The following is a 14,244-nucleotide window of genomic DNA, read 5'->3' as shown; positions in this document are numbered from 1 at the left end:
CGCCCTGGTAAGGAACGCAGACAAAAGATAAACTCCTCCTCTCCCTTTTCGATTGGCTGTCGATGAACGAGATCACGTTGTATGAGGACGTAATAATATTGATAGCGGAGTGACTAGTCAAAATCGCGGCCCCCGGGACTGCACCGGCTCAGCGTCGTCTGCGCGAGCGACACGCGGTGACGTCTGCACTTTTCGTATGCGTCGTCTGCACCGCGCATGAAATCGTCTGCTACTGTTCTGCCGAGGTTGTCTGCTTTCCCGTCTCCCAAGGAATGCGAAAACAGACTAGCTCTTTTTGAACACACCTGTTAGTAGTTTTGGGCTTCCTTAACGGTAATACTATTATGATTATTTATTACAGCTATTAATTAAAAGTTGCCCTGCCGCAGCGTTTTCTTGTTCTAAGGATTCGTAATAGGCTGCGGAAATACCTTCTGTGTTGAGACGTCACACGACGTGAACTGGACGATTAAGTAAGTGGCAATGAGAACAACAATAAAGAGGGTGTTGCAACAAATGGCATGGAACGAGTGACATGACAGTCATGGCACTTCGAACGAAGGTCCAATTTCTTCCCCTTAAAAAATACGGGCAACAGCAACGCCATGCCTTTTTCCCTAGGCGCAGGCTAAGCCTTGTTTTGTTACATACATTCGAGCAGGGAAAAAATAATCCAGCATCTCGTGCTCTGAAACACGCGCGGTTGTTAAAAAACCGGAAATTTGTGTGGCCTGTGTTAATTTTAAGCAAAATATAGCTGAATATGTGAGTTCCATACAACGCTTCAATGAGCGAAACGTACGTTTTCTTCAAAAAACGAATTGTGTACAGTGTCTCATTTATTGTTGGAAGCGCAGGATGTTGTTCTGTACTATCTAAAATAGATTGTGAAAACCACTCGCTCGTCGGCGATGCATTTTTCATGTCACATTACAGATTAATGTCATATCACATTACAGATTAATGTTTTCATATTAAAATACAAATGACATCAGCGTCAGCTCTCTTCTGGTTATTTTGATTTAAGTAAAAAGCCTTTCTGGATGCAGGCTGTGCCGGATGAGCTTTTTTCGCCGCCCGCATATTGCACAGATTAAGTAGTTACTGAGTGCGCATGCGATCTTTCAGCCGCTGCTGTCTCAATGTACTTAATCTAACCTTGTGGTTCCTTAGGCAAGTATTGTACCTTTTGTATACACCTTTTTCTTATTTAAACCTTGATAATATCTTAGCACGTCCTGGCTGTGTTGCGCATGCTTAGTTAGGCGATCCTGTCGACTGCGCCAATTAAATGGGCAATAATAAAATGGCTGCTTCCAGCACGAAGAAGTTGAAAAGGTCTATACTCCAATGCCTGGAGTAGCCAGCTCCTGTTTGGGTTGGAGCTAAACTCTCCAATAAATAATTATTTATCTCTCACACACAAAATCCCTCTGTGCCTTGGCCCATTGACTTGTTTTTCTCAAGTTGCGAAAAAAGGGTGACCGCCGTCATAGTACAGTGTGTTGCGACGGTAATTGGTACACTTTAAAATTTTTTCCTGAGCGAACCGCCGTTCTGTTCGCGCTCAAACTTCACACGAAGGTCGCATTTTGTGGTCTATTCTGTTTGACACCGGGAACAACGACGGTACTTACCTGTTTATCCTGAAAATAAATAAAAACGATTTTCGCCTATGGGAAAATGGCGGCGATTTGGACGTGCGAGCCCGAAAACCGGGTTTTCTGATCGTCTGCTAGCTCATTTCTAGGTGCATTTTATGATCGTCTGCTAGCTCATTTCTAGGTGCATTTTATGATCGTCTGCTGCACCATTTGGCTCCGTACGTGAATCCCAAACGTGCGTTTCACTCTGCAGGTGGTTGCGTCGTTCCAACATCAACTTGCGCTGGCTCGCACGTACAAATCAGCCGCCATTTTTGCATAGGCGAAAGTAGTTTTTATTTATTTTCAGAATACACAGGTAAGTACCATCGTTGTTCCCGGTATCAAACAAAATAGACCACAAATTGCGACCTTCATGGCAAGTTTGAGCGCGAACAGAGCGGCGGTGCGCTCAGGAAATTTTTTTAAAGTGTTCCAATTATCGTCGCAACACCCTGTACTTATAACCTTTCCTCGTAATTTCATCGCGTACGAGGGACGGATTTGTTTAAAAACGTTGTTACTATCTGCAATAATGTTTTGAACGCGTTGTCGAATATCGCACTACCAGCTGTGCATGATAAGTAAATTCATTGTTGCGTCAAAAGTTGCGTTCTCAGTTTTGCTTGCAAAAGCGAGTTAACCTATTCAGGCAGCATCTTGTAGACGTGAAGCAACATGGCGGACAAAACGGGATGAAGGAGGGTGGACTGAAAGGTAATTACACTGGAATCTTGCTGATACAATTGTGCATAAAACGTTTGCCAGCATAATACGTTCTTTTCATTCCCGGCGGACGTCCCCTAGAAAAAAAATGAGTTTTGGTGCATTTAATACGATCACATGTTTGCCGAAAATTGAATAATACAAGGGCAAAAGGGGATCTTGACCGATATTTCTAGAAATCTTACTTTTATTGTTCGGTATACTCGCTCAAACTACGTTCCACCAACTCACGATCTGCACGTCGCAAAGCCGCGAAAGCCTAACATTACGTCACGAGAGTTTTGTGCGTGCGCATGACGCGCTGGCAACCTGCGACTTGCGCACCGAGCAAGATATAATTGCGGTGTCCTGCGGTGTGGCGGCAGTTGAGGATGATGACGGGGGCGATGAGAACGACGACGACACATTAGAAGATGGAGACAGTCATGGCGATCAGAGTTCAAGAGCAAGCGAAGCACTCGAACACTTGGACGCACTTCGCAGCTTTGTCGCGAATGCAGAGCTGAGGGAGCAAACGGCAGCTTTCCTTACGTTTCAGAAGAATTTACTCCTGGACGTCGACTGTCATTCACTCGAAAGATAATTTGATCTGCCGTCTGGGAGTTGTATAACATATGCTACGCAGTTTCGATCGTAATCCATATTATTGCTCATAAAATAAAATAAGGTGAAGCATTTCTATGGCAGCTGCTTGTGTACCTAAGGTAATGCGGCCTTCGCAGAACACTCCGTGCCAATACATGGCTTGCACACAGTTCGCGCTGGCCGCTTGCATAATGTAGTTGGCCCAAGCGGGGCGCGATGGTGAAGTAACACAAGGGCGAGGAGGGAACGCAGTGAGAACTTCACATGCGCTGCTGTCAGCCCACCCAGGAAAATATTTGTACGGGGTTCTTTCTAAATACTTGCTGATTTTTCTGAGCCACTGCAAAAACCGTTACTCGGATTTGGGCATATATACTGTAACAGTCGAATGAAGTGAGCCTCAAAGCTAAGCTATGTGATGAGGTACAAGATGTCTAGTGGAGCTGCATAAGGACGATCGTTACAATGATAATCATAGCCACTTCTTTGTCTACGCCTCGAAATTAATACGGTATTGGAATGAAAGTGGGCGGATGAGTATTCATGTTCTGGAACCACACATGTGGCAAAAATGGATCTATTGCCCTAAGCGTAAATGCAAGTAGGGTGCCATAAGCCCGCTCTATATGGTGCGAATTCACAAACGAATTCGCAGCTGCGGCGTCGCTAGTGCGGCAATATGTCGTTTTGCTGCACAAGCTAATACAATCCAAGCGATCGATTTTCGTTGCTGCCAAAGCTACAAAATTGCTTCCACAGGTTCAGAGGCACAGTTGGAGAAGACGAAGCGAGAAGCGACTGAAGGGGAACCAAAGGGAGAATGGGCTAAAAATACAAGAACAAGTGAACACTCCTAAGATGGCGTTACCGGTTGCACGAAAGAGGTGGTCACAGCCTCTCCTAAACTTTCCTTATTTTCATGGTGGAATAGTTTACAAATGGTGGTGCCAGTATTCAGATAATTGGGAATAGTACCGAGACGACACAAACAGGTATCTGTATATTGGAATACATGCATGTCGATTTATTCATTGCACTCTTAAGGAGCAGAAAAGACAGTATAGTGCTGTCACGTTAAAAGAGTAATCCTGCGAAACGTCTTGCAGGGCGCATCATGGCGCTGTTGCGCCGCGCATTCCCTAAGAAAAGGGTGAAGTCAACACGAGTATTCTTGGTGACAGTCATCCTGGACGGCGCATCACGTGACTGTGGTGTTACTCGTTCTGTCGGTGGCTTGCAACATACTCACTAGAGCATGAAGTCATTTATAACAAATTTCACTACAGGAAAGTCTGGCACTGCAATCAGGTGCCGTCATGGGACTGCTTGAAAAAGGTTAAATTTTTACTTCACCGGCCTTTCAAATTCCTCAGCTTCGAGATTGACAACTCTTTTCCCGACGGTGGCTCGAGTTTCTTTTCCCCCTAGCAGCACGACGCTCCCTATCCACTACTTTGGAGCAAGGTGCACTGCTTGCTTTCTTGAGGCGCTGTGTGTTGCTTTTTGGGGGGCTGTTAATTCGCGGCAAAGAGCCATAGAAAAAAGAGCTTTGAACAGATGGAGCGAACGCATGAGTCAGATCGAATTGAGCAAACTTCGACTGCATCTATGGTGGTGGAGGGGGAGCGGAAGAGACCAGGGTTAGGGGGGACACAAGGGGGTTTTACAGGCTCGGATGGCAGGAGACCACTGTCTTTCGATGGCATTTGCAGCAAAGTACGGAGATATAGGGCCTTTTTAAATTCAAATTATGGGAGTTTACGCGCCGCGGCTGTGCACCTGGTGGGCCACGAGGGCTCTGGATTACTTTTGAGCACCTGGGCACCTTTAACGCGCGACGAAATATCGACATACGATCGTCTTTTTTTCTCCTCCATATGAAAAGCAGAGATCGCGAACCGGATCAAACCCACGTTCTTGGGCTCAGCAGCATAACTGAGCCACTGCAGCTGGTGCTATTTTCAGTTACTGCTGTAAGACGGACAGGGGATGTAAAACGGCTTCCGAAGCGCGCTGTTTCGTCATGTGTATATTTGTTTACTACCATAAAAACGTATAGCACCATAGATATGTTTACCATCCTGGTACATTATTTTGTTGGTGCTACGTACGTTGCTCCACATGGCATATCAGCCACAAGTAACAAAGTATCAATAACGAAACCAAGAAAATGAATATATTTATTTTTTATATACAGCTCCACTAGACATCTTGTACCTCATCACATAGCTTAGCTTTGAGGCTCACTTCATTCGACTGTTACAGTATATATGCCCAAATCCGAGTAACGGTTTTTGCAGTGGCTCAGAAAAATCAGCCCGTATTTAGAAAGAACCCCGTAAAAATATTTTCCGGGGTGGGCTGACAGCAGCGCATGTGAAGTTCTCACTGCGTTCCCTCCTCGCCCTTGTGTTACTTCACCATCGCGCCCCGCTTGGGCCAACTACATTATACAAGCGGCCAGCGCGAACTGTGTGCAAGCCATGTATTGGCACGGAGTGTTCTGCGAAGGCCGCATTACCTTAGGTATAAGACAAAAGCGCCATTTCGAATTGCAAGGAGATGCCACCTCAGTAGAGTTGTAAGTTTCCCTCAGTAGTGAAGGGCGTTAAAAAATTTTCCTTTCATGTTTTTTAGAAAAATATCGAAAATAAAAAAAAACACGATTCCAAACATATTAAAAGCTCGACATGCTTGTAGAGGGCTGCTGAAGAGCTTTTCAAAACATTTGTTAGTGGCATTCCTTTATAGTTTTCTTAACGCTGAATCAGGAAAAGGTGTTTATTGCTTGTGAAAATACACCCAAACAGCCTTTTTTTTTCGCGAAAGCAAACGACCCTTGCCCATTGTGCGGTAAGAGCAGTGGCTGCCTTTCGCGATCGGGCCCCGGTAGATAACGTCCTATTCGGAAGCCCCGGAGCTGCGTCGACCACTCAGCCTGCAGAGCTCATTCTGTTCTCATTCAGAAACGGGTCAGAAAGTCCCCAGTAAAATTGAAGACGCACAAAATCTTCCCTTAGAATAGGGGAGCTTGAAGGAAGCACAAACTGAACAAGTGTGCTCGCGGCGAGCTTAAAAAACGAATTTTTCTCGAACGACTCATGGCCGACTTTGGATTTTGGGATGCAGGGATCTTGTGCAGATATGGGATTGTCGCTTTCACTACCAGCGCGAACACACATTCCTAGCACAATTTTCAACACCCCATCAGCCCCTTTCTCGCACGTGCAACTTTCTTTTTACATTCGGGAGGGACATACAAGCTCTAGGGCATCACTTTGACTTTTAACCCAATCTATGACTCACGTCACTATCTCATGACTATAAGCAGGAAGCAATATTTAATTTGTCCCACGTAATTCTCCTAATCGACACCTTTAATTTGATACCTCACAAGCCCTAGTCGCATCACTTTGACTTTTAACCCATTCTATGACTCCGTGACTATCTCATGACTATTACGAGGAAGCAGTTTTTAATTTCTCCCGCGTAATTCCCCTCATCGAGACCTTTAATTTGATACCTCATACGCACCACTTCGACATTTAATGCAATTTATGACTCACGTGACTATCTCGTGATCATAACCAGTAAGCAATTTTTAATTTCTCCCACGTGATTCCCCTCGTCGAGACCTTTAATTTGATACCTCACAAGCCCTAGACTTTTATCCCAATTTATGTCATGTGACTATCTCGTGACCATAACCAGAAAGCAATTTTTAATTTGTCCCACGTGATTCCCCTCATCGAGACCTTTAATTTGACACCTCACAACCCCTATGACATCACTTTGACTTTTAAGCCAATCTGACTACTCAATAATTAACTAATTAACCTAAATTAGGTAATTAACGTTCGGGTCCCACTGCCTGGGGAAAAACTCGCGGCAAGAAAGACAATGCTCGCGCTCCAATAAAAATAAGAATGTGCCGCTGCTGTGGGCATCGCGCCCACAGCTGCGGCACGTTCTTTTTTTTTTTGTTTGTTTTCGTCCATAACTTCCGTTTTCCGCCACTACGTCCAAAAAATGGCGCTAGTGTCACGCGGCAAACTCCAGGTTCCGCTCCCTAATACGCGCGCGTTTGAGACCTGCGTGCGCGCGGCATTCGCTCTGTTTTTTATTTTTTTCATCCCATTCGCGGGTACAAAAGATTCATGCGCGCCGGTTCCAGCAGCGGCTGTGTTGATTAGCTCGCATCATACATTCGCGGGTACTAAAAATGTATTGGGGCCCGTAAAGGCCGCGGATCTGTCAGTCCGCTCTGGTTACAAACCCCTGCGCGCTCGGGCTCGGGCCCGGGTTTTTTTTTTTTTTTTTTGCTTCGTCCCGCGGGGAGGTACTTCAAACATATGGGGCCCGTAAAGGCCGTGGATCTGTTAGTCCGCTCTGGTTGCAAACCGCTGCGCGCTCGCGCCGTGGCTCGGACGCAGGCCCGGGTTCGTTCTTTTTTTTTTCGCTTCGTCTCCAGGGGAGGTTGCGTGCTCTAAATGGCCATCAATACCTATTTTAGATGCGACGCTGAGAGCATCTCTTGTCGGCGGCCCTGTCCTTCCTGCGTGCGTCCGTTGTCGTCGTCGGCGTCCGCAATCTCCTCCGCTCACCCCCTCTCCTCTCCAATAGCGAACACTCTCTCGCGAGGGGCATTGGATTGGATTCGGTTGGCTTGGATTGGATTTGGATTGGATTAAAGTGGATTGTGTTGCGTCGTAGCCGCGGCAGACGCACTGGCGCCGGCGCGTGCCCAGGTGAGAGCGAACACTCTCTCTCAACATCTGCGGGTGTGCGGCCCAGCGCGCTCTCACTCCGCCGGTGGGCGGCGCTGCGCGCGGTGCTGCGCATGTGCAGTACTCTCTCTCCGCGGTCTCCTCTCGTTCGGGCGCGCTGCGCATATAACCGGTGTGCCGCTCTCCGGCGGCCTTTCGGTCGACGGTTGCTCTCCGTTTGCGCTTGAACCCCCCCTCAGCGTCGCATCACACCAGGGTTCCCGCGAGGGCAGGTGGGCGTAATTTTTTTTAATGCCCATTTCAATATCGGTGCCTATGTGAACACTATTTGGCGATGTGTCTGGTGCCCGCCTACATTGACAAATATGATCAGGGCAACTGCTCGACCAATCTTTGACCCGGCACCTCGCCGCTTCGGACGCCTTTGTTCATTCTCTATGGAATGCCTCATGACGAATAGACTCCATTCTAATCACGTGTTGCGGAAGGGTGAATGCTGTTTCGAAGTTTCATCCCAATGGGAATGGTGTTGTTGGCCATTCATGTGCTCGATGTGTACCTATAACTGGACCATACAGGTTTGACTCGAGTTTTTTTTTTTTTTTTTTTTTTGCAGGCTGCAGCTATTTTGTGGTTTCGCACTGCAATTTATTCGTTCGTTCATAATCAGGTTACGAACTTATGCATCGTTAAATTATTCAGCGAGATATCTGTCAGCCAGAAGAATTCGCCTGTGTACCCTGATAATAAAATGTGCTCCCATGTTTCTTTTTGTTTCTTTTTTCGAACTTGCTGCTGGCTCTGATATAACTAATACACTCTGGTAGACTATCTGACGAATACACTCTGATAGACCTATCAGACTAATACAGACTGATAGATCTAATAGACTAATACAGACTTATAGACCTAATAGACTAATACAGACTGATAGGTCTATTAGTGGCAGTAAGCATATACGTGTATTAGAATTTGTATCAGAATTTTTGCTAGGGGTTATGCCGAAGCGGTGAGACTAGCTCCTCGGCGGCGACGAATGGCGAAAGTAACGGGGAGGCAGCGAGACATGCTGGGTGGTGGCGACGCACTGGGAGATAGACAGAGATAGAGAAAATTTATTTGAAAGAAAATTTCCTCAAAAGAAATTTTCTCTCAAAGAAAATTTGTGAGAAGAAATTCCTTACAGGAGAACCGACACCAAAATTTTATGTTCCACCCGAAACAGAAATTTAAATACTTCAGCGCGCAATAGTTAATTACATTGAATGGCCTGAAAATCGTTTGTTCCACATTACCACGCTTTCATCCCGAAAGGCGCATGACCGAATCCCGGCATGACCTCACCGCTTTGTGCAGACGTCAAAACACTGCGGAGGCCGGTGGCGGCGTTGTTTCGACTGCGCCGACGCCGGAGCTGAACGGCCGAGCTGCCTGAAGGTGCTAGGCCCATGGCTAGGCCTACCACTGCTGCGGAAATTCGATACATTTCAATAAAAGTCCTGATGGCGACTTCTATTGAGATTCCTGGCTATATTATCGCTTCCTCTCCAGTGTGTGGAACTTTATTTTTGACAACAGTGCCTTTCTGGGCAGCGGTTATGCCTGTAGCTCTGGCTACGTGCACCCGTTTGTGAATGTGCCGGTGCCCGCTTGCCGCTCGTGGGCCCACGCGCATGAAGTGACGTCAAGAGTTTTTTGGCGAGCGGTGTTCGCGTCACCTCTTTTGTCTACCACGGGATGATGTCACGCTGATGTCCATTTGCCGAGTGCTGCTTCGCGTGCTGTTCGGTCGGCGCGATAAATGAGATCTAATTGAAGTATGGTCTTCGCGTTGCAGGCCGCTCATATTTCAGCCAGGGTATTCTGTTGAGTAAAGGAAGCGAACTGTGCAATAATATTAACGCCGAAAATTGGTGTCAGCAGTACTCCTTTAACACCACGCAAAACCTCCTACTTGCTTAGTCTATAGACGAAGGCGACTTTGAACGAGTTTCAGCCCAAACGTCCTTCCCTCACGTTACACCCCTGCAAAATGATGTGGATTGCTAATGTACTTAAGAGGACACATCTTTCAAACCTAAATTCGGATCCAAAATTATTTTCAGCAGACATTTTTATCGATAAAAATCGAACTTGAAAGCAAGAATAAGAATTGCTAACAAATTTCAGCCAATTATGCTAATTGCTGTGATTAATTTACACTTCCTGTTAGCCACCAAGACGCGTCAATGAACGTAGCTGCTGCCCATTTTCTGCAAATGTCTGGTCATCCCCTCCTGTATTTTTTCTATGACAAACACATGAGCCCCGAGCGGCCAACGAAGCCCTTTCCTTCTATTCCTGCCACTCTCCCCCTATTGCTAGCTTTCCCAGTGTTTTAGTCATGTAACCGGTTTTTCTCGGGGCAACGCGTGGTGGTGGAAAGCAGCAACGTTGGCAAAACGGGCTCTGCTGTGGAACTGAGAGTTTTCTACCACTGGCCAGAGTGTCGCTATTTTGGCAATCTCTAACATCAGCTGCCTTGGCAACCAGGCACAAGCCGCTCTCGAATTCAATTATGGCCGGGTAATCCCGGTTAAAAGTCGGGGCCCCACCTTGCGACATGTGGGCGAAACAGGAGTCCCACTCACTCCCACTGTGAAGCGGGCTATGTGTTGGGCATTAAAAAAATACAGGAGGCGATGGCCTGGTGTAGTTAAAAAGAAACACGCTGTACATACAGCCACAATACGCAAACCTGAAATTCAAATAAAAAGAACATTAGAGGGTAGCATTTCGGGTGGCGTACCCGCAAATTTTCCCGCCATTTTTTCGCGGGGCTACCATGGTTGCCAGACCAGGACTGCCCTCTGTTGATCAGCTCGCATCATCCGTAAAGGCCGTGCATCTGTCAGCCCTCTCTGGTTACAAACCACTGCGCGCTCGCGCCGCGGGCTCGGGTTCGAGCCCGGGTTTTTTTCGCTTCGTCCCCATGGTTGCCAGACCATTACTGCCCTCCCCTTTATGGACTGCCTTTACGGGCCCCATACGTTTGTAGTAGCTCACGTGGGGACGAAGCGAAAAAAAAAAAACCAGGCTCGAGCACGAGCCCACGGCGCGAGCGAGCAGGGGTTTGTAACCAGAGCGGGTTGACAGATAAACGGCCTTTACGGGCCCCATACGTTTGTAGTACCTCCCGTGGGGACGAAGCAAAAAAATAAACCCGGGCTCAAGCCCGAGCCCGCGCGGCGAGCGCGCAGGGGTTTGTAACCAAAGCGGGCTGACAGATCCACGGCCTTTATGGATGATGCCAGCTAATCAACAGAGGGCAGTCCTGGTCTGGCAACCATATGGTAGCCCCGCGAAAAAATGGCGGGAAAATTTGCGGGTACGCCAACCGAAATGCTACCCATTAGAGAACACAAGCCATTACCTAAATTTTGTATGGAGTGCACAAATTGCAAACTAATGCATTGAATTTTGCATGAACCAAGGACAAATGGTAAAAAATACTCAACACTTAGTGCATTGGTTGAAGCCTTTATTAGAACGCGTAAAGAGATCCTTTACAACCTTTCATATAAAATACAGGCACAATTTTCACCCTTCAACCTCCACACCAAAAAATACGCCGAGTGATATTGAAGCCAAGGAATGCAGAGGAGCAAAAGATGAACACCTCCTTGCATTTCTACAGCGTGCCAATCTGCAGTAAAGAGCAGAAGTACCTTGCACAAAATAAGCTTGAAATGAAATAGTAAAATAAAGGCTCAAGAGCTCAAATACATAAAACACTTCATCGCACAGCCCCCTCTCAACATCCACAACTATGCAAGCTTACACATGTAGTGTCACCGGGTCCTTTTTTAAGATACACAATCACAGAGGTGGCTTGCGCACACTAAACAATGGCTAAATCTTGTGTAAAGCAAACCTTGCTGGTTGCCACACATAAAAATACATCGCACATTAAAGATACATGAAGCGTCGGTGCATGTTAAATTGTAAATAAGAATAAAATTCCTTTGTAATATTCTAAAGGCGTCCACCCGTCACGAGGGTGGTGAAAGGTCAGGGCTCCCGCATAGCCTCTACTCCACAGTGACAGACTTTGCCAGGTTCCGTGGGCAGTCCACCTGCAGTAAAAAGAAATACAGTCACATGGCTGCATTGAGGGTGCTGATAAAGTACAGCAGAATCCTTGCTGGCCTCAATTCATATCAGCATAACCACAATCTGCATCTGTTGTGTTACTTTGTCGGCGGGCACAGATCGCATGCCTCACAGTCACTGGTGGGTAGTGACCAAGCACTTCCACCCATGTGCAGACCCTAAATTTTGCGGTATTTTTAATTGTGGTATTGCTGCCACACGTTTCATTCATTAAGGTGAAAACAGACACAACTGAAGTTTGTCGATGAACGGCTTTTTCCTATGGGTGTGCAAATACTCGAACACTATTCGGATACGATCGAATAGTACCTCTGAGAATAATTTGATTCGCGAATTGAATACCCACTATTCGATTTTCCGAATGTGCCCGGCTCTGCGAAAGCGAGAGATGTTGGCGCACGCTAACACACTGCTGCTACACCATCTGCTCGGAAAGTTTCAGCCTAATTGCGCTTTCGACGAGCTTGCCTTGCAGAGGCCATAAATTTTATCCCGCTACATGGAGTAATTTGCAACTGCGTCGATAAGACCTTTCTTCGTGCCATCATTGCTTGACTCTGGCTGCCATTTTGAATTCTGCGACCGCATGTTTTCACGTTAGGGCCGCTTGTGGTAAAGCAATCACAGCCGCTTTAGTTATTTTGACAGCTACTTAAAAGCGGTTTTTTTTAAGACGACAGGGTGACCACACGCGATTCAAGTGCGAGCTTTCCTTCCAAAGCTTATCATTCATGCTTCACGCCCACCATGCACTTCAAAAGAAGTGCCTGATCGTGGTGTGTGATTGTGGTTGTGCTGTGTTTGCACGTTGTATTGTTCATGTCTGCAAGGTGTTCGCTTCGTAGTTACAGAGCGCTGTCTAGTCGTTGCCTATGATTGCAGTACGGCAACTCCACTGCAAGTCATTTTTAAGTGCAGAGCACTTTAGGGGCTTGCCTTGTCGTCGTAGCTCGCTGCAACGCTCTATGTCAAGCGACTGCCAGAATCAGGCAGTGCAGCGAGATAACGGACCCAAGTAGAGCCCGGCGTACCGTCGTAGGGCGTCCCGCAGAGGATTAAAAAACCAAGCAGTTTAAATAGTCATAACCGTTTGAAACTCGTGAACCCCCGTGAACTCTGGAACGAATCTTCCCATTGTTTAGCGCAAAGAAAAACTGCACGTACATTTGAGGCACAATATATGTAATTAGCTGGCAGCACCCGCATTCATTTAGCGCTCGTTGGGTTGGTTTTTTTTAAGCGAAAAAAAGTGGCAGTGCAACGCCGGCACGTGCAGGAGGAAAAGCAAGCACAAAAAGAACAGAACTCCCGCTCTGGCACTGTTTCAGGCAGGGGGCGCATGTGCACAGCAGAGGCAGGAGATTTAAATTGCATTGGGTGGTAGCAGCCAGCGGATAACGGCACTACAGCCCATTATGGCAAATCACTGCTCTGCACTTCTGACAGCATTCACGTTGAGTGGAACTGCTTGAATTTTTTCTTCTAATCTTTTTTTCTTTTTTTCAAATGCGTATCATACCCATTCTGAATTCCTGAAGTACTGCCTCAGTGGTTCAGCAACTGGACTGCAAGCAAATGAGATTTGAAAAGTGCATTCGTAGGACTCCTGAACATGCGAAGTAGCTTCTGTTTTTGCACAAAAACCGATGAAAGATAGAGGCCTATTTTTCATAGGGGCCGCTATTCGATAGCAAAAAAACTGCTATTCGATGTTCAATTCAAAAGTTACTACTATTGGGTATTCGCACAACCCTACTTTTTCCCTCTTCTCTAGCTTTTTTGCATGAAGGCCAGCTGGTATACTAATACGTATAATAAGCAAGATCCTGGTCTTCAAGCCCTTTTCTTGGCTTCTTGACATATCAGCTTTAGTCTCTGTAGCATAAGTGCAATGTTGTACTATAACATTTTATGTCACGCCATTCGGCCAAAATTTTTGATTAGTTGTGCACATTAATGCTGGCTTATTTTATATGTATTTGTATTCAACGCAGACCAGAGAAAGTAATTATACTACAGCTGCAATTTTAGCTTTCCCCATTGCAAAAATTATGACCATATAAAATGTGTTAGAAGAAGAGCTAAAATTTGGTCAGATGAAGTGTGGAATACTTGTACTTGTACCAACAAATGTCATACTCTCAGATTTATTCACTATGCAACTGATAAGCTTCAAATGCAGCAAGAATGATGCAGATCTAGCCAGTGTAGAGCCCAATATACTATGGGAAACAGTTGACACCAAACTGCGTAAACCCTGAACAGTCCACTCCAAATATGTGCGGTCAAATTGCAAATGAATCCCGCAAACACTGCAAAGCCCACCAATGTTTTGGCATCCTCACACACAAACCGACTTTGGCGTCTCCTGAAATTTTTTAAATGCTGCAGGCATTAGTGGATTACTTGTC

The 14,244-nt window shown here is 46.3% G+C and overlaps 1 protein-coding gene across 7 annotated transcripts in view; it reads right to left on the bottom strand.

Annotated features, from left to right (window-relative positions):
• Window positions 1-11,184: 11,184 nt before the first annotated feature.
• Window positions 11,185-14,244, bottom strand: part of LOC144145090 (glutamine--fructose-6-phosphate aminotransferase [isomerizing] 2-like) — an 84,984-nt gene continuing 81,924 nt past the window's right edge. For all 7 annotated transcript variants that reach the window (XM_077676585.1, XM_077676607.1, XM_077676620.1 and 4 more), the window contains one exon: window positions 11,185-11,796. In XM_077676585.1, the coding sequence (XP_077532711.1) occupies window positions 11,752-11,796 (45 nt within the window). In that variant the 3' untranslated portion in view covers window positions 11,185-11,751. The remainder of the gene's footprint in view (window positions 11,797-14,244) is intronic.

This window comes from Haemaphysalis longicornis, unplaced genomic scaffold, assembly GCF_048455015.1.
Source record: "Haemaphysalis longicornis isolate Haplotype H1 unplaced genomic scaffold, Haemaphysalis longicornis Haplotype H1 scaffold_1, whole genome shotgun sequence".
Classification (NCBI taxonomy): domain Eukaryota; kingdom Metazoa; phylum Arthropoda; class Arachnida; order Ixodida; family Ixodidae; genus Haemaphysalis; species Haemaphysalis longicornis.
The sequence above is the reverse complement of the archived record's forward strand: the minus strand, read 5'-3'. Positions and strand labels throughout refer to the sequence as shown.